This window comes from Mesitornis unicolor, unplaced genomic scaffold, assembly GCF_000695765.1.
Source record: "Mesitornis unicolor isolate BGI_N332 unplaced genomic scaffold, ASM69576v1 scaffold28225, whole genome shotgun sequence".
Lineage (NCBI taxonomy): Eukaryota > Metazoa > Chordata > Aves > Mesitornithiformes > Mesitornithidae > Mesitornis > Mesitornis unicolor.
Genome location: NW_010184006.1, coordinates 81,650 through 107,061, shown reverse-complemented (window position 1 = coordinate 107,061; position 25,412 = coordinate 81,650). Strand labels below are relative to the sequence as shown.

The 25,412-nt window shown below is 41.7% G+C and overlaps 1 protein-coding gene across 1 annotated transcript in view; it reads right to left on the bottom strand.

Annotated features, from left to right (window-relative positions):
* Positions 1-839: 839 nt before the first annotated feature.
* The window catches only part of TENM2 (teneurin transmembrane protein 2), a 97,386-nt gene continuing 72,813 nt past the window's right edge, over positions 840-25,412 (bottom strand). The window contains exons 15-23 of the mRNA XM_010184332.1: positions 24,686-24,918; positions 23,023-23,177; positions 21,654-22,528; positions 15,502-15,677; positions 13,751-13,986; positions 9,255-9,551; positions 6,745-8,359; positions 3,918-4,048; positions 840-2,714 (exon numbers count right to left, since the gene is read on the bottom strand). Coding sequence (XP_010182634.1) covers positions 1,953-2,714; positions 3,918-4,048; positions 6,745-8,359; positions 9,255-9,551; positions 13,751-13,986; positions 15,502-15,677; positions 21,654-22,528; positions 23,023-23,177; positions 24,686-24,918 — 4,480 coding nt within the window. The 3' untranslated portion in view covers positions 840-1,952. The remainder of the gene's footprint in view (positions 2,715-3,917; positions 4,049-6,744; positions 8,360-9,254; positions 9,552-13,750; positions 13,987-15,501; positions 15,678-21,653; positions 22,529-23,022; positions 23,178-24,685; positions 24,919-25,412) is intronic.

Genomic DNA, 25,412 nt, shown 5'->3' with positions numbered 1-25,412 from the left:
CAGGTCCTGCTTGACCAATCTCATCTTCTTTCATTATGAGGTGACCTGCTTGGTGGACGAGGGGAAGGCTGTGGACATTGTCTACCTGGACTTTAGTAAGGCCTTTGACACTGTCTCCCACAGCATCCTCCTGGAGAAGCTGCTGGGCATGGCTTGGATGGGCACACGCTTTGCTGGGTTAAAAACTGGCTGGATGGCCGAGCACAGAGAGTTGTGGTGAATGGAGCTGAATCCAGTTGTGACCAGTAACAAGCGGTGTTCCCCAGGGCTCTGTTTTGGGGCCAGTCCTGTTTAACATCTTTATCAATGATCAGGATGAGGGGATTCAGTGCTCCCTCAGCAAGTTTGCAGATGACACTAAGTTAGGAGGGAGTGTTGATGTGGCTGAGGGTAGGAAGGCTCTGCAGAGGGACCTGGACAGGCGGAATCCATGGGCTGAGGCCAATTGTATGAGCTTCAACAAGGCTTCCTGCAGACGTCCTGGCTCACAGCATGGCCTCCCATGGTCTATTTAATAGCACCTCACTGCATTTGCAAACTGGTTCTATGTTCCTTTAGGGCAATAAAACTAATTCCAGGATTGAAATGTGGCAATTTGAGGGTTACTAGGTGTGCTGTGCAGAGAGGGAATCCCTGAAGCATTCCCCGATTTCCTGCTGTGTCCTAAGCAGACTTAGGTAGGGCTTGGCTTACCCAGAGACCAAAGAACCAGCCCTCTGCAGAATGCAGGGCATAACAGCAGCAAGTCATTTTGATACAGAAACGCTGTGTGCAAGAGCTGACAGTGAGACACTGATACTTTTCCATTTTTAAAAGATTTCACAATGGAAGACAAGCAATTCACAGGAGTTTTAGAGACTTTATTTATGTATAAACAATTTAAACACTTTGCCATAAATTATCTTTGCCTGTCTCTAGTCTTTGCTTAGCAGCAAATTAAAATTAATATAAAAACTCAATGAACAATTCATACATGTATATTACAAAAAAGTTCTTGTACCAAAGTTGTTCTTAGATTTTTTTTTTTGTGGTGACCATAATGTGATTGTCTCAGTTTCTCGACCAAACAAACACACTAATAATTTTTAAATCTGAAACAGTGATTGTGCCTTCTGGCTGATGTATGTACAGGGTGATCTGACGTGGTGCCCGTTTGCAATAGTGTAACACAATGCCCACAGCTCTACTGGAACTGATACCAACAAACTACTGAATCTAAACAGACTACACCCTGTAACGGTGTTATACTGTCCACAATGGAAATCTTCAAAGACAAACAGAGTATGAAATTTATTTGTAGTGATTTATAGCCACCATTTCGCAGGTAACTCTACACTCTGCCCTCTTTGAATAAGTTAAGCTTCAGGCCAGACAAGTGGAGGGTCAGAGTGCAAGTGCAGTTTTGTTACTTTTAAATATATTTTCTTTACTATTTCCAGTGCGCTCTCACTTGCATTCTCATTGTCCTCCAGTTGCTACACACAAATCACCCCAAAGTCATGTTTTAAATGCACCTGTATTTTGCTTTAAATGAAAACCTCTTGGATATTTATCAAACAAGCAGTCTGAATCATCTGTGTTTCATCAGCTGGTCAGTGAAAGTGGCCCACTTGGATTTCTTAGTTTGCTCACGTGTGAATGGAGTGAGGTAATACAATATGAGGCCTTCTTTTTGTTTTTCTTTAGACCCAGAACAAGTGGGTAATATTTCAGGGGTACTTTTTAATTTGTACAGTTAAGAGTTTTCAGTCTGGCTTTAGTCCACTTCAGGATGTGGTTTTTAATCACTTGAACAGTAGCATTTAACTCAAAAAATATGAGCTTTTTTTGCCACTTACTATCCCAAAGTAGCTCAGCCTAGTGCCCCCATTTAGGTCTTCATCTCCTTAGGAGAGGAGATAACGGTTATGACTACTGATTCATCCAGCACAGGATGACAGCAGGTTAATTTGTTACCTCTTTCCCATTTCATTCTGTCTTAGAAACTGGATATTGCTGCTACTGTCTGCTAGCTCTGGGTACTGCTCCACGGGCAGGACATAATATCCCTCGTACCCTTGAACCCTTCCTGTGCTCAGAAGCTGCTGCTTCTCCCCGTCTGTCCACACACGGCTGCCCTCTCGGCCATCCCGCGCCTTCTGCTGCTCTCGGGCCCAGGCAGACCCCAGGGCTCGCTGCCGAGCCTGCTCCAGCACCCGTGCCTTCTCCTCGTCCAGCGCGTCAGGGGTCAGGCCGTAGCGGATGTTGATCAGCAGCGTGGAATGCTGAAACTCAACATTGGTAAACCTTCGAGTCCTCCCGTTGACCAGCAGAGTGGGCTGGGACACGGTGACGTTGACTCCGCTGTCCAGCACCTTCCGCCCGCTGGTCATGGCGAGGGTGACGAGGTCGCCGTCGGCCGAGCCTATCTTGACGAAGTAATGGGTGTCCTTCCCCTCAATGCTGTAGTGCATCTTCTCCAGGTAGTGCGCGCTGTTGAGGACAGAGGCGATCTTCCTGCTGTCGTCTGTGGCTATGCTGGAAATGCCAGTGGTTACCCGGCCCTCCTTCACGGCAAACATGATGCCCTTCCCAATGATGGGAGCCGTTGTCGCGAACCAGTGACCCGCTTTCTCTCTAATGCTGGCATGTAATCTTTTAGAGATGACCTGTCCCTCGAGAGCCATGAAAGCTTGGTTGTGTCTTTCTGTCGTCTGCTGAACTCCTGTAATTAGCTGGGGAAAACAAAACAAAACAAAACAAACACCGAGGAAGAGATGGATCTGAAAACAACTCATTTCAGGGACCGATGCTAATCTTTGCTTTGACTTTTCAAAGGAAAGCCACGTAGTGAATAATTCCTACGCTATAGGAAGACCACCCTCAGTTTCCTAGCCCATACACCCACACAGAATCGGGTAAATACTCATTTGCCAAATTATTTTGCTATCAGTAATATGAAATAAAGTATTTTTCATTAATCACCCTTTGTAGCGCACATGTACCACACATCTCAATTTTGGCAAATTATATGATGTCTGTTACAAGAAAATGTAAGGCCCAAGTCTATCGTAATTTTAATCGGAGCTTAAATCAAACAGAATGAATGTATTAAAAGATAGCACTTAATTTCTGGACACTTTTGCCCAGAGATTTCAACCAGTATATAGAACTAAAGTGTTTCTGAAGGTAAGCCTTTTCTGAAAATACACGAGATTTGGGCTCCAAAATACCAGAGCAGTGCCTGAAGAGAGGATTTAGGTTCTCAAATTACTTCGATGCCTGTGAAAGCAATATATTTATGTTTCTGTGACAATTTCACTTGTCTTAGCACGAACGTGAAGTGAGACTAGCACAGACGTAGTCTGAAATTGGCCTAGTGCTCTTTTTTAGGTTTATTAAATGTGTTGGAATTTATTCTAAAGGTGGAAAGCACATACCCTTTCCCACCTTAACCTTACACTGTGATCGATGGTAACTGGAGTAGCAAACCACAGTCTCTAACAATGAAAGGCATCAGCCAAAAAATGATGAGGAATCCTATCACAGGGTGAGAAACAGAACCATTCCTTACCAGTACTGCAAGTACCAACCTAAATTTGCCGCAACACACATGTTATTAGGATGGTTTACCGAAGGTTACAACAGATGATAAATTATCCTGACAAAGTCTCCCTTTGTCATTACTAATCAAGTTAATCGAGTTACAACTTGTTAATCAAGGAAGAACTCAATAAAAGACAAACTAATGACACTGTAATTATGATAACAATGCAGGCTGGCAAGAAAGGCATATGTTCATTAGTATAAAATCTAGCTATGCTCACTTCCATTTTCCAGTGCAACACTTGGCCTTCTGCTGTAACAAGACGAGCCAGCCATTCAATTCACGAGGCAAGGGAAATTTATCAGAAAAATAACTTCATTTTTCCGCCTACCTGTCCGTTTTCACATGCTTGACTCTCAGACAACTCGTATGGCGGCGACACAAAGTGCATTTTTGCTCTAGGGAAACCAGGAATAATGTTGCTAAGCTGAAATCCAAACATCACCAACCAGCTTTTGACATCTAAAAATCAAAAGTAAGCAGGCAAGTGAGAAATAAATGCATCCCAAAGAAATAAAAAAATTAGGACATCTATTCTCGATCTCCTTAATTTCACATAGCAGTGGAACTCATGATTTATATACAGCATGGCACTTTACAGAACTGTAGTAACCCACCATGACCAGGCACAGGAAATATTGCTTTCCATTTACCCAGAATAGTTCATCAGGGATATAACACCGCTTTTATTGTTTTTCTGTTGCAGCACATGGATCATTATTTTACTGTATGCAATACTTGTCCCATCTCTGACACCTTCTGATGTGGCTACCATAACCTGTGAACTGTATTGTAAAATGCTGTTTTATTAGGTCAGTATTCCTAAAAACATCTGCAAAGTCCTTTGGGGAAATACACGGCTTTGCTTCTACGTCCTGCTTCCATTGGCTGTCATCAGGTCTGGGGAGGCTGCGTTCAGTGCAGTGAGACACCAGCCTGGTGATTCAGATGTCCAAATTTAGGCTGCATGAATGTCCCGCCCATCCCTGCAGCCCGGGACAGGAGGGTGGGCACCACAGGGGCTCCAGCTCAGCTCTGGGGGAGCTTCAGGAAGTCCCAGCTCCAGGGTGGACCAGTAAAACTCTGCCTGCATATCCAGTGGAAGAAAGCTAAATCACTAAATTAATGAGAGTAATGCTCACTCAGTGGTTATTAAGAACTAATGATGTAATTTAGTTATCAAAGTAATGTTTTTACCAAGAAACAAATAAAGCCCATGACCCTGTTTTCCATTTCCTTTTCCTGCTCTTCTTTTCTGGCTGCCACAGAGACAAACAGCAGCGTGGGAGAACAGGCCCTTCCCGTTTGATCTGGACCCACATTCACTGCCACTTCTGTGTAAAACTCTCTCCTGTCTTTTCCCATGCCCTTCTCGCCGTGGTGGCCTCCGACAGCTCCCGATGCTGCTACTGCTGCCTCTTTCTGGGAGCCAAACGCCATGCCCGACACGATGCAAGGGTCGCTGCTGCAAAGCCTGTTCTCCCCAAGGTTTTAGCAGAGGTAATGTTTCAACATCATAAAAAGTGTAGTAATTCTTGGCTGTGGACATTCGACAGCAGAAATCATCTTTCCTTAGTCTTTCTGACACTAAATAAGCAGTAAAATACTCCTATGTAGGTATTTGTACGGATGTGCCGTCACATGGTGCCTACCATATTTTTCCTCCAGCTTTGGACAGCACCGGATCACTGCTCTTTTTAAGGCTTGAGTTTATTTTACTGAATAATGGTGTAAACTGAACAACTCATTTCAGCTGCCCTAATTCTGCAACAAAACCAAGGAGGACCTGCATACAAAGCAGTTACTATTTCTCTTAGCTAACGTGCACTGGAATTGCTACAGGAATTCCTGCTCAGCGAAACAGGAACGCAGCTGTGTCACAGGGGTTAACAATGAGAACAGACTGGGGGGAAGGGGTTTTGTTTTCTGTTTGGGGTTTTTAAACTATGACAACCAAGGTGCTACCATCATCACTTCTTGTGCAAGCTCATCCATTTAGTCCACACAACGACGAATATTTTAATCACCAGTGCAGTATTTCTACAGACTACAAGGTGTGTGTTGTATCAAAACACAATATATCTTCCTAGATTTCATCCAGTGGATGGACAAATGAAACCAATGCCATTTCAGAATGCAGCAAAACATCACCACACTGAAAACCTGAATCACACAGTGGTGGATGAAAACAGGAATTCTGTTGAATTTAGGGCAACAGAATTTGCATCCTAGGGTGTGTTACACATACGAGTGGATCCCAACATACTAATGAAACTTGCTGTTTTTCTTTGAAGGAAATGCACACTTCTTCTTGAAATTGAAATTACTGCTAAAACTAAGATAGCTCTTTTAAAAAAACTGTATCACTGCTCTAATTACTGCATACTGCATATCCCATTCTGAAAAAAGCCTTTCCTGAAGACATATTAATTACCTTTCTTTTAGAAACTCCCAGCAGCTAGTTCAAGTACTGTGTGATCTTACTAACTGAAAAATTATTACTAATTAAGGAGAGGTCACAAGTTTTGCCCAATTCTAACATACACGGTCAATACTACTTGTTTCTTTTCCTCAGTTTTACACATTCCATAAAAATTCTCAAGCCTCACAAGAGGAAATATTTTTTTTTAAAAATCAAGGTTTTTTTAAAAAGACTAAAGACTGTTTGTATATTAGAAGTTAAATGGGGAAAAAAGAGGTTTAATTAAATCCTTTCTCAGTGCTAATTCATTATGTGCCCATGGGCTCAGGCAGCAGTTAATTTTGAAAGTAGCCCTGAAGGGCAGAGATGCTGAGCAGCTGTGGTTCCTGATTCTGCAAATAACCTGCAGGGATTCTTGTAAGTAACTTCACTTTACTTTATAAAAAATTAGAGCGAACGCATCTTCATACAGTACTACTTCAATAGGAAAACACTATGGCTGTGCTGAAACTGAATATTTAGGCAATTTTAAGATTTTTTTTTGTAATTTCCCCTCCATAATTATTTGTGGCTTCTCCTTTAGTGTCCTTTCATTCAGGGAGGAGCAGCATCAAAGAATCAGGCCCAACACTGACAGGGGTATTCAGCAAATGGCTAGTAAGGAGAAGTCTGATTTCTTTCCCACATTAACTTCCAAACTGTAGAGTTTTTAATTAAAGATGCAGTGAAGCCTCACCTGTTACGTAATTCTTCAGATCCAGTTCATTGCTGAGAGGGTTGTTACTCTTGAACATGTACAGGTTGAATGGAGCGGGTTCTTTACCGATGTTCTTCCACACGGTGTAATCAGGAGATGTCCAGCGCCCAGCCAGGACATCATAGTCCCTTTGGGTAAAATGAACGAGTTTGGTTAAAGGATCATACAACCCTCCATGGAACCCAATCACCAGCTGGAAATCAGGGTTCGAGTCATAATAGATCTCCCCATAAGCTGTGTACTGAAGCTGTTTGATCATGAGGCCGTTGATGCTGAACACGGCTAATGGAGTGCCTGTGTTATCAGAGGCGACATAATATTCTTCCCCACTGCTACTCTCCATTGCAAAGAGGTGACCTTGTAGATCATAGTACAACGAGGTAATTTCTGAGTTGGAATGATTGTAGACATGAGTTACCCTTGCTGGATTGTGAAGATCAGCATAGAAGTACTGTAGATGATGCCCCAGGTTGGTCTTACAGGAAGCCCTTCGGCCGAGTCCATCGTAGCGGTACTGAACGCTCCACCCGTTTGCTTTGTTGTAAGCTCTTGTTAAGAGCCCTTTGGAGTTGTACTCAAACATGTCCGAGCCTCGCTGGCACAGGAATCCATCGTCGTCAATCTTGTACGGTATGTCACCTAAGCGCGTAATCCTGTCTCTTAGGTCATAGCGCAGGGGCATCAACCGGACGATGTTTCCAGGATTCAAGAGATGAAGGTTTCCATTCAGATCATAACTGTAACGCCAGGTTGGCCTATCGTTTACTGCAACGCTTTGCAGTTGCCCATCTCCATCGTAATCGTAGGTGTACTTGGTTGTGTTGGCATATGGACCAAGTTTCAGTTCTCTTTTAGTTACCCTTCCCATGCTGTCGTATTGCACAGTCATCCAGTACATCAGGGATCTGAACATTTCATACTGAACCTCTTTAATGCGCCCATGGGTATCGAAGTGCTTACTCAGGGTCATAACTGCTGTAGTAATAATTTGATTTATATCATAATAAATAACTCCAAATTTGCCAAAATGCTCTACTTTGCCAGAAATCTCATCGTAACGGTAAAGATCAACTGGAAGAGGTGTCTCACTTATTATAGGTTTGATGCTTGCGATTCGAAAGCTATTATCATGGTATGTATAATCGAACCTTGCATTGACCATACCTTCTTCGGAGAACCTGTAGATTTGTTTGTCAACAAGAGGACCAATTTTACGATAGCGGATTGTACAAGAAAATCCTCCGCTTTGCAAATTCACCATTTTTAGGACACCTGTGGTTTCATCATATCCAAAAGTAACCGCAGTGCTGTCGTAAACAATTTCAGATAATTTGGACAGCTTTCCATACTTGTAGAAGACTTGTCGGCCAGTACCCAAAAACGATGTTTTCAAAATCCTCCCATCATCGCTGTAATCAAAAATCACTGATGCATTGCTTTCGGGAGGATTATAAATATTTCTGATGTAGCCAATGGAGGTGTGCGTTGACATGCTGTGCCGAGCGACGCTCGGCATGGTGACAGCGTGAAGTCTGTCTGAGGAATCATACTCGAAGATGTACTGCCGCTGGCTCTGAAGGAGCAGAACCATCGACTGCAGGGAAAAAAATAACACACAGTTACTGGCTTTTAGCATGTGACCTCCGAGACAGCATTAAAGAGAAGGAATCAGTTTCCTGAAAGGCTCTAATGTTAAATGCCTAAAAGGAGAATTGGATGCGTTAGTGAGGGGTGCAAAGCAGCTCGGGAATATTGTCAGACTGCCAGACCAGAGCATCAGCTGCTTGGAAATCAATGTGGTGACGCTCCAGAGAAAGCAGCGGTCAGCAACCTATCAGCCACCTTCCCTTTAGTAGGACTGCTTTTTTCCTTTATTTTTCCTGAGGGATATAGAGGAGTCAGCTAAACATATCTTTCTGCTAGCTGTTATAATTCACAACTATTACTGTGAAATATGTGCAAAACTGAGCAGAGAACATAGCTTTGGTTTGCTTAAAATAACAGATTCAAAGAAGGAAAAGGCAAAATAATACGCAATTTTTAAGTATTGAAGACACTTTTATGAATGAAGTGTCTTAATTAGGCTAAAATGCATTAACATATTTTCATTCAACAAACAATGATTAGAGATGAACGAACTGTTTCTACCTGAACCTTCTGTCAGGTTGTCAGGCATTTTTTGTCTTTATTAAGCACACTTCATTGTGTTAGTCTATGCCATTATACGGCAGTCTAACTGCTTTCAGGAAAATATCAAAAGACCCAAACCATAAACAAAGTATTTCCCATTAAAAATTACTCAAATTCAGTTGACTAATCAAAAAGTAAGGAATTTTGAGACCAGGTACAAAGGGATTCTTACCAGCTGGAACACATCACATTTTAGGCAATCTGTGTGTGCGTGTATGTTACGTACAGAGCTTAAAATGAGCCAAACAGCATGGTGTGTCTTTGCAGCTAACGCCAGAAGGTAGAACAACATCACCTACCTTTTCAAGATAGGTGTAGCTCCAAACCTTCCCGTCTGCAAACATGCGCGATGTGATCCTGCCCTGCTTGTCGATGTCTGTCCTCTCACTCATGGCCCCGCGCTGCAGCCCTGCCAGGCGCCCGTTGAAGAAGTAGGAGACGTTGACGGCAGCCAGGCCGCTGCTGGGCAGCCAGAGGAACGGCCGGCCCAGCTGATCGTAGATGATCCGCAGCGTGAATTTCCGGTGATCGTCGTAGATCTTTTCCGTGCGGATGTTGCGGTCGTAATCAATGGACAGCAAATTCCTCCCGTGCACCTATGGAATGAAGAAAGGCTGCATTAAGTGGGCACACTCCGCTAGGGGTTTTCAGCGTAAAAACAGCATGCACAATGGAGTACTAAATTTCCCCACTTTTCTGGAAAGTGGAGGACGTCTTCCTATGGACTTGCTTCCCAGTATATCCAAATATGTAAGCTTGAGTGTTTTACTGGGACACTTCCCATCTCCCTGTGACACGGGAGCTGTAATCACAGAAAGGATTCCCGCACTGTCAAGACAGACAGACACACACCACACACCCGGCTCTCAGACTGCAGAGTGGAATTGGCACTTGGCAGAGAAACACATTACTTTGCACGGCAGCGATTTTTCTGCTTCTGCCATTGGTAGTTTTTTGCCTTTCCCCCTGTAATGACTCCAAGAACAACAGAAGAAATTATAATCTTGCGTCTTCATTGAGGTTTAACTACTTCGGTTCTGTAGTTGCAACACCCTCCTTAGGAATTAATTAATTTAATGTTTTCTTCATTTACTTTCCTAATATTCAATAGGTCCCTCGGCAACCCAGTCTCTAGGAATGGGTTTCATTTCTTTTGGTTAAAACCCCTGGCCATACAGGCTGCAAAAGATGGACTTCTGGTTTTGGGAAACAAAAGTGCTAGACAATTAGGTACGCCTTTTTCTGTTGTTTTCCATTTTTTTTCAGTTACAATTTTCAAATCAAAGTACAACATGAAGTGTTTCCTAGATTTATTTATTTTTAAATCAGAGAGTAAAACAGAAACAAATGAGCGTTAGAATGCCAAATGGAGAGGATTCTAGTGTGAGTGCTTAAATGAGAGACACATAAATAATTTCACTGGAGTCTAAGCCACAGAATTCAGGCTAATACTGTAATCTGATAAAGCTTCTTAAGTAATTTAATTGTAGATGCATCATAAATAAAGTAGAAGTCTTTAAATTAGACATAATTTAAGAGCAATGTCTACTTAAAAGGTGTTCATCAGTTTCTGGAAATTTGTTCTTCAACTTATATTCTATAGTAGCTTTGATTAAGCAATATTTTATCTTATCCAAAATGCACATCAGACAACATGTAAATTAACCCTGAGCCTTTCTTGAGGGCATAAAAGTTATTCTGAGACATTCTCCCTGGCAGGGGTAAACCCAGTTCCCATCCTAACATGCTCGATAGGAATTCAGTTATAAAGCAAGCAAATTTAAAGTTAATACAATTTTGTGTTTGTAAAGAAATAATTATTTCAAATCATTGCTCATTATCCTAATTTTTTCCATTAATGAAATTCAGCTCTTTAACACCTTGCATTTCCTCAGTGGGCAATTATTAGAAAAAGCTCTTTTCTGTAGGTTTTCCCAAAGGTTATCCCAGCAACCTGTGATTCAAAGACAATATAGGGTATTTTTTCTTTCAGAAAGATTATGAACTGAATTTTAGCTTTTGGGTTTTTGTTTGGGTTTGGTTCGGTTTGTTTTTTAATTTCTGAAGCCTCATAAGACAGTTGAGATTTCTGGGGTTTCTTCCCTCTGTTACAGTAACTGCAACTGCAATGTGCACATAGGAAAGCCTCACTGCAGGTATCCTCCCTTTTCTCAAAAACATTATAAAGGTTATTAGATGCATTTTTTTCATAGAAAACTGCAGTATTAGGGTTTTTTTCAATGATTCCATAGACAAGAGCTATGCACACACACACACACAGATATGACTTGGAGAATGAAGAAACCCCTGGATAATTCAGTAACTTCCTTTTCTTTTGTAAAATAAGTAAAACTAGACCACATAATTGCAGTGCCATATTAATTAAATAGAAACACAAATGGAATGGCTAACTCCTGCTCTTCCTGGCACACTAATAATGCTATGACGAATACCACAACTAATGATGACCTAATGAGCTCTTCCTCAGTTGTCTCCCTACCCACGTCACATTGGGTTCTCCCTGGGCCATCGGGATGCGCCCTGGAGCCTTAGGGAAAGGTCTGGCAAACGGAACCACATACGTGATGCTGCGCTCTAACAAAAACTCCTCAGAAGGAAAAGCTACCACAGAAGCCCAAATGTGTGGCACATGAAGTAACGGTGGACAGTGAGTGGGATAACGAGGGTGAAGTGCAGGTCTTCATTTCCTGGCCTAATGAAGCCTGCCCAGGCGTGTTTGCAGAGGCTGACATGTAGAGCTGCGCCGTGCCTGCAGCACAGATAAGCAGAGCTGGGGCATGGGGAACAGCAGTATATGAAGAATGGTAGAATAAAAAATGTTGTGGGTTGAAAGGGACATTTTGAGATCATCCAGGCCAACCTCCCTGCAGTGAGAACGGACAACCTCAACCAGATCACGTTCTCCATCCAGCCTGACCTTGAATCCTTCCAGGTATGGGGCCTCCAGCACCTCTCTGGGCAACCTGTGCCAGTGTTTCACCACCCTCATCAGAAAAACTTTCTTCCTTGTCTCTAGTACAAATCTCCCCTCTTTTAGTTTAAATCCATTACCCCTTGTCCTATCACTACAGGCCCTACTAAAAAGTCTGTTCCCACCCTTCTTATAAGCCCCTTTTCATTACTGAAGAAAAGGGGTACTCCCACGAGGCAAATCCCGTATAATAACAACCCCTTTCAGTAACACTCGATGCTAAATTGGGGGTTCAGGAGATGGCTCTGCACACTCTATCACCGGCTGTCCCCAAACCACGTGCCACAGCTGTCCCCGCTGCCACCATCTCCCCCAGTGTTCCAACACACTTGCTCTGTTTCATTCGCTAACAATTTATAAAGACAAATCAGAATAAATGAGATGCAAATAAATGCTATGCTTTCTCCCTAATTTTTGAATTTCATTTTCCGTCCACTCAACCTGTTATAATCTTGTAGTGATTTTCATTTAAAAGAGCTAAATGGATATGTGATTATTGTTACACGAACTAACACCAGACAATTAAATGTTGAGGTGTTGCTAGATAAAGCAGTGTTTTGATTTGCATAAACATGATGCAAGAAAACCCATTTCAGGCAGGGTTTCAAGCTCTAAGACGTGTTTAACTTCAGCTAATAACCACAAGTACCTCTAGTAAATTTTTAGTGCTGAGAGTTAGGATTACAGCAATTTCATTTCAGGGTCCCCTTTATTTTTGTTTGGAACACCTAGTCGAAATGCAGAGCCAATCTATTTTCTACTTATAATCAAGTTCTGCAGGTCAGCACATCAAAAATCAATTACACAGCCATGAAATTTAGTCATTAAGGATTAGCTGCTAATCTCATTCCACTTTTTGTCTAACCTTCCCCCTCTCCCCAGTAGGTGCATTTTGAGGATTTGTGAGAATAAGGAGAGACTTGTTAATTCAACGCTGTGAATCAGATGTTAAGGAATGGGAAAATACCAACATTTAACATCTGAGTCTTATTATTTTTTTGTAAATTACAACACAACTGTTTACATATATTGCATTTAATGTGTCATCCTCAGCACACAGAACTGCATCTCATGTCCACTGATGCTGAAAGAATTTTTAAAAGAACCAGGACTTGATCGGTGCTGCATTCGTTTTCTGCCCAGTATCTCAAAGCCCTTCCAAAACTGCATACACTGAAGCAGCCAGCAAAAGTTGAGGTACTTAAGGGGTGAAAAACAGGCCAGCTAAGCACTGAATGGGATTAATTCAGCTGCAGCAGATCCTTAATTTGGCAGGGGATGGATTACGCGACCTGAGTGTCTTTCTTATCCTATGCTTATGACTTTGTAATTATGGCAATTATTTTCCAGTCGTGCCATTTGGGAAAGGGAATAAACACAATACGCCTGTCGCAATGGATCTGTAGGGGGATTTTACAGAAGCAGAACATAACCGGTCGAGCTGTAATTGTGTTTCCTCCCCAGGACTCGCTGCGCTGAGTGTGCCAGAGCATTTTTACAAATGGCGAGTGGCTGGATTTTCCCCCCCCACCTTCAGCAGCAGAGTGACTTGCAGCAATATTCTGGGTATTTTTACCAACCTCTTTTGGAATACTTTCAGTAATGAAGCTTGTAGATCTGACTGCAGCAGACAACCCCATGCAGTTAACTGACCTCTCAAATAAAGTCTGTTATACCAAAGACAATCCTAAAACTGTATATTTATAGCAACTAATAATAGGGAAAAGACATCCTTCAAAATGGAAAATTAATTTTCTGCCCACAGAGGAAAAGACCATTATTTTAATGACAGATTCTACTTACCCTGAGCTTTCTTCCAAACACAGTCACTTTGCCTTTAATCTGTTCCTTCCTCAGACGCCATTCAATTGAGTTGAGACCATTTTCCATTGGCAGAGAAATATTACATCGTCCTATGGTGGGAGTCACAGTGCCAGCCAGCACGTGTGGTTCGCTGTGAAAGCTAATGCTCATGCCATTGGCATACATCACTCTCAAAGTACCATTATTACAGAGCTGGTAGCTGTTCCTCACTTGATCTACAGCAATAATGAAAAGAAAATAATTTAGCTACTCCAGTCATAAAGAAAACATATAGTTTAATTTGATTGATTTTTTTTTATTGCACTCCTGTTGATGTTAAATGAAGTCAGCCTGAAATTACCATTTACATGGTACTATGGTGGAAATTACAGATGTTACTGATTCATGTAAAGAACAGTAGTGTAACAATGAGCCTGCAGAGAGATACTATGTTTATTTCATTATGTTTTCCCTTTAGTCTTAATTGTGAATCAAAATGCACAGTGATACATGTTCACCACGTAATTTATTTCTAATATAAACAAAAACTCCTGAAAACTGAACTGCTGGATAAACGACAAACCATTGAACTCCAGGACAAAAAGGGCGACAAAAAGACTGTTGGACTCTTTATGAGTGGGAAGAAGGAAGTGCCTCTTCTCTGTCTCCAACAGAGGCTTTGTACAGAAGTCGTTTGGCTTTAAATCCTCCAGGTGTGAGGCCGCAGCAATACGAGCAGGCAGGCGCAGTCCTTCACCTTCCCCCCCCACCCAGAAGCACCCTGGCCTGATGGGCACCCCTGGCATTTCTGGCTGTCGGAAAACCGTTATGAACATAACCCTGGCCACTTCTGGCCGGGCAGCTCTCCAGCTGTTTGACATGGCCAAGTCCATTCTGGGACAGGATGGAGAGCTACAGCCTGCAGCTGACACCAGAGCATCTATATCAGTCTGACAGAAGGACAGCATCTACATAATTAATCATCTGGTATCAGAGGAATAAAGTCTTTGTAACCTGCCGTGTCACAATATAATAGTCTATAAATGTTGACATTTATGTCAGGAGGAGACTACTGTTCGATGATGATATTCCAGTGACATTACATCTTAATTAAAAAACCTCATCACTCACCAAATTCCTTTCAGCCTATCTGTGATAACTGACTGGTTCTGCTTCATCAGATGCAATGCCTGGGTGGTGCTGGGAAGCCCTACACAAACATTTAACCAGTTTGGTGCTGATCTCTCCTGCCATACTTGGGCTGTTCTCAGAAGTGCTGCCTGTAGCACAAGATCAGCCACTGCCCTAAGCCTTCTACATTTCATTTAATGGTAGCGTATCAATTGGGAAGATTTCATTTCTAATGGCAGGAGGCTACCTGAGTGCCTCTCTCTGTGAGGATCTCTTCCCAGAGCAGTTCAGCAGTCAGACAGCAGCTCTGTGGCACTGAAGTCAGAGCAGATTTTGCAGTGAAGTACAGAGAACCTGACTCAAGAAGTCATGGCAGGGCTAACTGACACCAGCAGATAACGACCGTATGTATTTGACACGAAGCGTGATTGTGAAATGTCTCTTACCTGTCCTGAAGACCTGTCATTTTAGGAATGAGCTTTATGGGAGTTTTTTTTCTTGCAAGCCTTACACATTTTTCCCCCTGCTCATGAGTGTACTAATGACACCAATCTGTTGTGAAATACTTTCTCAAGTTGTATGTGTGGTTAGGAGGTGTGCTGAGAAAGGTGCTTTGGTACCTTGAACAACTGTATAGGAAGCCTCCACAGAGGAGAGATTTGTGATGACCGTGACATCGTCATCCCGATTAGAATTCTCAATGTCGATGGTAATAGACTTTTCCATTTCTCGATGAAGGCTAGTTACCACTCCAGTGGGACGTGTTACATTGGTCAGACGCCCTTCATGATCATAGCTAATAGAAAAGTTAGTGAGAGCAGAAAAGCATGAGGATATATGTTCATTTCAATGCCCAATGTATTCATAATGCACCACATTTGTGCAAAAAACCCAGAATGAAACAGATTTTCAAGAACATCCTAGCCATACCTATTTCTCTGTTCTTGAAAGAGTTTATAATGATGAAATAATAAGTTTTAGAGATACTGATCTAAACTACATGAGTGTAAATCCAGGCTAGCATGTTTTAATTATTAAATTAATTAATTAAAATATTATGGATATACAGAGTGCTATTTGGCTGAAACAATTATAATTAGTAAGTTCATCTGTATGAATTGCTACAGATGCAATAGCTGCATTTCACTCTAAGGAAGTGGACTTATGACGGGTACTACAATATACAATTGCATTCACTGCACATTTGCAATCGAATACTTAGTGGAAATTACTAAGTATGGTCTTAATTGACATATCAAGGAATAAACTTGCCCTAAGAGATTAAAAAAAGTCATCAGCTTGAGAACATAATAATTTCATGTAGATGTTATCTGTGGTATTGAACTGCATTTTGGGGTCAGTATTTTGGCTCATAAAGATGAACGATGAGAAGTTAAAGCACAGGATAGGTTGGGGTTGCACAAAGGGCAGCAGTCAGCACTCAGAATATACCTTAGAAGATGAATTAAGTGCTCCAGAGACATAAAGATTAAAAAAAAGGAAGAAAAGAAAAGAAAAAGGGCTCTCCATGAGTTTATCGAGTTAAATTTATTTAGAGGTATGAAGCCTGAGGAGGGGGGAGAGAAGGAATGCTGCCTGAAATCCAGTCATACTGTCTCTCCCTCTCCTTTAGTATGCTATAGCTGTGTGCATATGTATGCTAAAGCAGCAATCCCTTGGATCTTAAGGGCAAGAAATGGGGACCTGAAACAAAATCAGTATTCCAGTCTGCCACTCTGCTGGCCGCAACGCTCTACTTGTGCAAGAGTCTCTCACCCAGCTGCTACCGAAGCGCACAGACTTCTGAACGGCAGAAAGGCAAGAAAAAAATGTCCTGTGTAGATAAAGGGAAAAGTTTAGGTCGAGACTGAAACCAACTGGTCGTCCTTCGGACGGAGAGATCCCAGGAGCGGGAAGCCTGGAAGAGAAGTGGTAAATCCATTGCACTGCCTGAGAGTAACAGAAGAGAAGAGGTGCACATTTAGTGTCACAGAGTCGGTCGGGGTCTTTGCACGTCTGTGGTTAGCTGTAAAGATGAACAAAAATCAGTGCTTTCAACAGGACTTTTTACAATTAAATAACTCAGAAACCTCAAAGTAGGCCACCTGAACAGTACAGCATATCTCCAAAATTAATACACAAATTGGCTCCTCAGCTAATACAAATACAAAACAGGCCTTTCAAATCCACTGCAAATGGCTGCACCCATTCAACTGAATTATTGGGGAGGAAGGAAAAAAATCACCTGTGGAGCAACAAGGCTTACCAGAACCAATGGAAGCATTAGGCAAAGAAGTAAATCAATAAAACAAAGCATCAGATGATCTAAAAAGGACAGGTAATAGTGTTCATTTCATCAGTTCAGGATCAAATAAAGATTAAGCAGCATGATTTTTCTTAATAAAAGTCACAAGTTTCTACCTATATATTTTTTAAGCATATCAACAAGATACCAGATAAAAGGTAATACATTGAGATAATCTATGAAAGGGGGTTTGGTTAAGTCTATATCAAGGTCTTCACACAAAAGAAAAGAAGAACTCTTAAAAGCATAGACAAGGGAAGAACTTGATCCAGTCTAGCATCCATCTAGCAAGGAAAAACCAAAAGTACCAAACACGGAGTGTCAAAAATCTAGCAGCTTAATAATGGGATATGCCCTCAGGGTCTGGACAGGGACTGCGCTGCTGCAGTTAGCGATAAGCAGGATGACGAACACGTAGGTGCCAAATATTCCAAAAGAGACAATGTTATTTAGGGCAAACTAGGGAAGTCTCTGAGTGGCTTCAGTGTGACTGAGTGAACATCCCGAAAAATAGCTGGCGAAATTCCCCATCAGCAAATGTATTTTGGGCAATGCAAATGAGACATTCAGCTCTTCATTCACATTGCTGGGTTTTTAATTAACCCAGGAAAAATTCCTGGGGATTGCTGTGGGCTATGCACTGGAAATCTCTGTTCAAAGTGCAGGGGCAGTCTAAAAAGTAAATATGGATGAGGACATACAGAGACTGAAATAGAAAAACGAAAATATTCTAACACTATTTCTGTAAATCACTGGTTTGCCCCCTGCCATGGGGCATGTTTCCCAGTGCTGGTCACACTGTTTGAAATCAGCAATGGCAGAGGTTAAAAGGGTTCATAAACAAGTGACAGACACGCTTAAAGTGACACATACAAAAGCATTCTCTATGAAGATCTGCAGACCATTTAGTTTATGAGCTAGACATATAAGACATTCACTAATTAAATGATATATACACACTGCAATACCATTATATAAAGAAGGCATTTCTACTTTATCCATTGTATCAATAAAACCCTATTTAGAAAAAATACCTTAAAGTTAAAAAGTTTAAAATTAATAAAGCAGAAACCCTTTATATACTACATAATTTAGAAGTGACATATTACTGAGGGTTTTTTTTAAATTTATGTATTATGTGAGTGAGAGTAAGTGCTTAGTAGAATACAACACCCATTTATCTGATTAAGAAGAATAAAGCCATACAGGAATTAAATGGTTATATACCTTCCTTCTTCACGACATGAACTTTTCATGAAGTAAAAAAAAAATGATAATTGCCATGGAAAATATACTAATGTACTGATCAACCTGGGGCTTCCTGGTGTCTTCAGAAGCAGCCACTACATCTCACAGTACTGACACAGCACCAGGCTGGATGAATCAGAGCTGACAAAGCAACCTTTGTGTCCTCAAACGAGGTGGGCTCTGGGTACACTGAAATCCCTGAGCTGTTCTCACTGACTTCAGTCAGTGTAAGGCTTCATCCTGAATTTTTCTACTAATAAAATTACACAGGGAGAGATCCTTTCTTAATCACAGTACCTTAAAAACCAGCATTTCCTCGTACCACTCCTAACGTGCCAACGATCCTGGCTGCAGCAGGGACCGGTTTCCAAGCCCGGAGTGCCCAGGCCATTCTGGGTGGCATTAACGCTGCTGGTGAACGCTGACAGCCCACAGCCAGCACCCCAGCTGGGCTGCACACAGCCACCCAACAGCTCAACGGTAAGACACAGCCCATGGTTTGTCACCTTCACAGACAGCCACGGGTATCTGACCGGACATCCCTTCCGCAGGCGCAGGATGATGCACTGCAGGCTGCTCTCCCATGTCCGACACTATGACCCCTCTATATCTTACCAACTTTTATTGCTAGCTTTCTGGTCTTTGAGGTTTGACATGCGTGCTGCTCAGGAGCTTGCTGGTGGGAGAAGCTAGGCTAATGCCACACATAGCACTGCAGAAAGGGGTGGCAGCTGCTTTGGACCTGACATAAAACAGGGCAAGGTGTGGATCCAGACATCTACATAAATCCTCATTTTCTCTCCCTTATAAAAACCGAGCTGATTCAAGAAGAAATCTGCAGCATTCTCTTAGGATGCTCCCAAGACCAAGTGGAATACTACTGAGGACAACTTCAAAGACCTGCGCTTCATACCCAAACCCAAGCTTAAATTACCCATGTGAGCCTGCCAACAGCTATTAAATCATTTAAAGCCTTCCTTGCCTGTTCCTACTGCAAATGAACAGTGTGCACATACACATGCACTCTATATATAAAATGTAAGTATGGAGTATGTATACACACATAAAAATAGTTTGTTTATGCGTTTCTCTGCATATACTCATCCATACCTAGATATACTGCACAAATGTAATCCTGTGGGCACTTTCAGATAAAAGAAAGGAATCTATGCAATAAGATTGCATGGTACATCAATGACAGTGAAACAAATTTTTCATAAGAACTTTGGTTCATGTAGTATTTTACAACTTAAAGGAAAGGACATTCGTTCTATTCCAGTTCTGCTGTCATATGAACAATTTTGGGTATTGATTATCTCTGTATGAATGTGTGACTAATGGCACAGAAAACTATTTTATTGTCCTTATAAACTCTCACTGGCTTAGTATTTCTTTCATCTTCAATTAATATGAACTTAACTTAAATAATAAGTTGCATAATGTTGAATGCAGAATTTTCCCCTTAGAGCAGCTTCGAGAACAAACAGAAATCAGAAACCAGTACTGAGTGACTGTGGACTGTGATTGTTTAGGTTTGTAAATTGGATTTAAATCATTCTCATAATCTTACTAATAAACCCCTCAACTGTGGGGGTACATGGGATGACAGAGCATAATAAGGAGTTACCATGAGTCAGCTGCTTAGGATAAGCCTAATGGAGATAGAGTTTTAAATTACTTTGCTATGTGATTTTCCACAATTAATTACTGGTGTTTTGAGAAATTACTAGTTTATATGACTTCTGATCTGAACCTTGAGCTAAGCTATTGAGAAAAAAATCAACAACAAAACCATTCCATGAAAAGAAACCTACCTAGAAGGGCACCCACATCTCCTCAGCAATAACGTGAAGTTTTACCATGATCTAGTACAGTGAGCTTTCACTTGATCTTGTAATCAGCAGCTAATACCTTCATGCATTCACATAACTGGATTATTTTTTAACCAATTCGCGGTAAAGAACTACTCCTTGCAAAATAGGAAGGGGAAAATAACTCCACATCTCTGCCCACAAAAAAAATTCGGTTCTAAAATTCAGAGGGGTTCAGTTTCCAGGGCCACATCCGAAGGGGACCACGAGAGGGCACTGCTTCCCTTTGTACAGAAACGAAACGCATAGCGGACAAAACACTGATGTGCAACGCTGATTTGGATACATTTTGAGCAGATTGAACAGCTCTTTTTATTGATTGAGCCGCTTCTTTTTTCCTGCATTAATTACGTTTTCTCTAAAAAAAAAAAAAAAGTGGTGGCCAAAATTAATGCATTAATAAACTAAAATAGGTGTGCATCACTGCTAGGCTATAGCCTTAAAATAAGCTTACAATTTAAAATTAAATATAAAGCCCTATTCATACTTTCTAATTTGAGAAATGGTATTTAGCAATCATTAACTATTTCAAACAAGATATAAGGCATCAGACTTGCCATGCTTAAAAGTAATATATATTTTCAATATATCATTTAGCTTCTATTTTAACAATTGCTTTGATCAATAAATGGCAATAAGACTACTAAGAACAGGATAGCTATTAATAAAAATCTGAGTAGTTTTTCTAGATTTTTAATACATTTTGAACTTCATCTCTGATGAATTTAATTTAAAGAGGAAGTTCTGTCTTTTTAATCTATGTGCTCATGAACACCAGCGTGCTTTTGGGTTATCTGCAGATGATGGAGGTTCCGCCAGGGGTCTGACAGATAGCTGGGGATCTCATTTCCTCACTTGGCTCAAGAATGAACAATCAGTGAAGTTAATCAACATTTTAACAACTGCGAGCAACATATGTGTCTGAACAGAAAGAGATAATTTGAGTTCCCAAAGAACTGGCAGCATTAGGGCTCCTAGAGAGGCTCCAGTGGGAGCTGTCGGTGGCAGAGGCCTGCTCTGGGGATCGGTTATCTGCAGCCTTGCTGACGGCTACGAGCAGTGCCCAACGTGCTCCAAAAACATGGGGCACGCAGCCCTTCGTGCAGGGGGGGTGAGCTGCCCCCCTCACCTCAAACTGCATGCTGGAAATTGGGGTGGTTTGGTACCCACCCAAAGCACCCGGCAAAACTGATGAAATCATTTCCAGCATCACACTACACTGAGATGCAACGGCCTGATTCAGTACCAGCGAAAGGCCTACAACAAATTTAAGTAGGATCAGTTTAGGGCCTACTCACTACCGTTTGAAAAATAAATGTATGCTTAATATATCCAAAAACATTCTTACTCATAAAATGTTGTCCATCCTGTTTCATCACTCTTCGTTGCTAAGAGACCACTGTTTCCATTATATGTCATTAATCCGAGCTCCAGGGTCTGTGTTGAGACTAGCTTGAGTCCACCATTAGTGCCAACAGCCAGCGTGACAATCTGATTATCCGGCATCAGTAAGTGGCGGGGCATCCCACTGGCATCCCGACGGACCTTCAAGGAGTTGCCATTGCTGTCCATCACCTCCGTGACATCGTTATCGCTGCTATAGGTGAAATTGTACAAGTACTCCCCGGTAACAAGGCTGAGAGTGTACTGGTGAATCCCATCAGAATTGAAGACATACAGCTCCTGTTCTCCTGGAGATGCAGCTTCATATTGGTTAAAAGAATTAAGAATGGGCCTGTTTTTACTGACAGCCCTAATGCGGATATTTCCGAGATCAGCTATGTAGATGGTACCATCTGGGGCCACAGCTAAGGAAGATGGTGAATTTAAGATGGCATCAGTGGCATACCCATCATCCCCAGAATAGCAATTACAGTTGACATCATTTTTGCAATCACAGTCTGAAGCTGCCCCTGCAAGAAGGCATATTTCTCCATTGGTAGTTACCTGGCGTAGCCGATTAATTTTTTTTTCATCTGTCTCACTGATGTAAAGAACTCCTGTGTGTGAGATGGCAATGGCACTGGCTGATTCGAGTGCAGAATGAATAGCCAGTTTGCTAAGAGAGTAGTCTATACCAGGAACCTGGCAGTGCATGGGGCGTCCAGCAATAATGCTAACTTGATGGTTTTCTGTGATCCGTAAAATAACATTGTTCTCTAGGACATAAAGTGAGTTGTCCATGGGATTGACAGCGAGATCAGTAGGCCACTCCAGCCGTACCTATGAGTTGCACAAATTATTACTGTAAAACTCGTAACTGAAAAGTACACTTCTAGTGTTTAAAATTCCACGTGTAATAACAGCAAATTAGTGAGGGGTTTATATGCGTAAATCATGAAACCAAGTAATGAATGGCAACTATTTCAAACAATGATTTTGTTTTTCAGAAATATTAAAGCTACGTGCAGTGGTAACTTTGACTAATTGTGTTTCTGTGCACAGAATGAATGCTACATTGTGGAAGCTCTACAATAATTACAGCAAAACAGGCAATTAAGACAATAACTCCCATTATCTCAACCTTATTTCTCTATAGTTGCATAAATAACCCGTGTTAGCCACAGTAAAAGGATGGTTCACTCATTTCAGTAATGAATCAAATATGCTATCGTCTTGTGCTGCATAATGTATTTCTTAAGTGGCCAGGCAGTCATCCAAAATAGATTCCCCTCTCTTCTAAGGCAGAGAAGAAAATAAATGCAGGAAGAGTCTACCTGGGAGACATCCATGCTGGAATCGCAGCTGAGAGGTCGAACAGCCGTCAGGTCATTGGAGCCCAGCAAGGTTGATATAATTCCATTCTGATCCACTTTTCTAATCATAGTGGCATCAACAAAATACATGAGTCCATACTTATCCACTGCAATTCCTGCAAATACGAAAACCAGGCATCAGTGAAGCTGCGAGGCTCCCGGCTCCAAGGCAGGCTTCGTCTGATTAACGCGTTTACAAGGCGGGGATGTATGCTCACTTCCCCTGCACTTTCCTCCCTTCCAACCTGATCACCGGTCCTGCAACCCTCAAGTGCCTGGAGTTCTGCTGAATAAATGGCATCGAGCAGGTGCCTTTGGGGCTTTAAAGGAAAGAAAACCACAGAAATCCCCAAAACATGCCAAAGAGCCAGCAGAATGCATCAGCTTATTTCTAAAGTCAGACTCTGTATGATATATTACATAAACCCAATTAGAAAAATTACCTCCTAAGTTTTAATCTCAGAAATTTGAGGCATTGCTTTCTTCATCTGAAGGATCTAATGAGGATGAAAAAGTTTTAGAAGTCTTTTAAAATGGCTTTAAAAATTTTGAAAAATTAAGAGGACATTGTATCAGTTCAGGATGTTTTTTAATTCTTTGACCTGTTGCAGTAAGGAATCTGGGAAGAACATCTGGTGTTTCCAGATGAAGACACGGGGGGTTCCAGCCTAGAAAAAAGGAGAGGGTCAACGCCTGCCACACGGGGAGGCCTCGCAGGGGAAAGGCACAGAATAAACGGCGCTCCTTGGAGGAACAGGAGATGCCACTGTCTGCTGGGAGGCTTTTTCATATTTGCCTGTCCTGCTTTGATTTGGTGCACTGCCTTGTCCATTTCTTGGGCTGAAAATGAAATACTGATCTAAAAACTTTGTCTTCAAAGTTTTCTCTAGGTTGTAGTGCTCATCCTATTGGGCAGTGACAGAAGATGCAGCTTTATCTTAACTTTTATGTAGAGACTTAACATAGGCAAGCAGCTCTATCCTGATAATATATTCTGTATGTATTAACTGAAGCTATTACTATACAAAGAGACAGTACTTTATATTTGCTCTTACAATCATCTAGTTATTTTAAACCATTGAAATAAACCCCATAGTTGTTTTACACACCTGGCAATACACCTGATTAACTTATCCTTACAATTAATTGAAACATTGGGAAAAAAAAATCTTAAAAGGAAATACATCCCCAAGTCTCTGCATCGTCTTGAAAACTTTTTGATAAAAATTAGAAACTGGAAAGGGCAAAAATCCTTTTATCTTTCCTCCACCTCTGAACAAAAAGGGGATACATAGAATAAATACTCAGAAAAAAAGGCACAGCAGATAATTTTTCTCCCAAAAGACTACATCTCAAACAGTAATTTGTTTCCCAGTTTACATGCTTGCTTCTTGGAGTGAGTGGTATCCTGCTAATTTGTGTTCTGTTCTCCTTTTGCAGCATTCAGTGCTGGGGTAATAAAGTTTGCTTTAACTAAACAAAGCACGAACACTTCCCAATCCACTGTAATTAAAGCCCAGAATAAAAATTACTGAGCAAGGAGTGATTTAATTGCCAGCTAATTATTTCCACATCCAGCCCAGCCTGGCGCAGTAATTTTCTCCAGCTTCTCTTCCTACTTTACCTCGAGGGCTCATTAGGGTTGCGTCCACCGCCTTCCCTCCATCCCCACATCTGGCTTCGTCGAAGGGCAGGCATTGCTCCCCCGTCCCTGCCACCACTTCAGAGTTACTGGCGAGATCCTTCATGCCAGTGAGGGACTTGACTCTGTAAATCCGTCGACTGTTGGTGTCCGATACGTACAATGAGCCTGAAACAGGGTCCACGGCCAGATAGTATTTATGAGCGGGATTGTTGCTTTAGAGAAAAAGAAAGCATAAAACAGAAACAGCTGAGCAGTCTAGAAACTTCGCAGGCTTTTGGAGCTTAGATACTCATCAGGCACAGAGAGATCTGGAAAGAAAGTCTGACACCTTCATAGAGGGGGGGTCTGAAGGCTTAGTACCACCTGAGGCCCTCACTTGATCAGGGCCCAGCCAGTGTTTCTGAAGGACTGCCATTTTAAATTTAATTCATCCTGCTACCCCAAACCTTGCACAGCAGAGCTCAGTAAGCCAGAGCTGTGGAGCAGACTTTCTCCTCGATCTCTTTATTTCTGCTCCAGGTCAATTCTCTTAGGCTGATCTCCACCTGGTGCCCCCTCTCCCTGCCACTGTGTTTGACTTCCCTTGAAAGCAGAAGGCGTAGGAGTAAGATCAAAGAATCCCCTTCTGAGTTATTTATATTATGCCACAAGGTTTGTGAGGTCTTGTATAAATAGGAGCCAGAGGCATAACAAATTTATTCCTAAA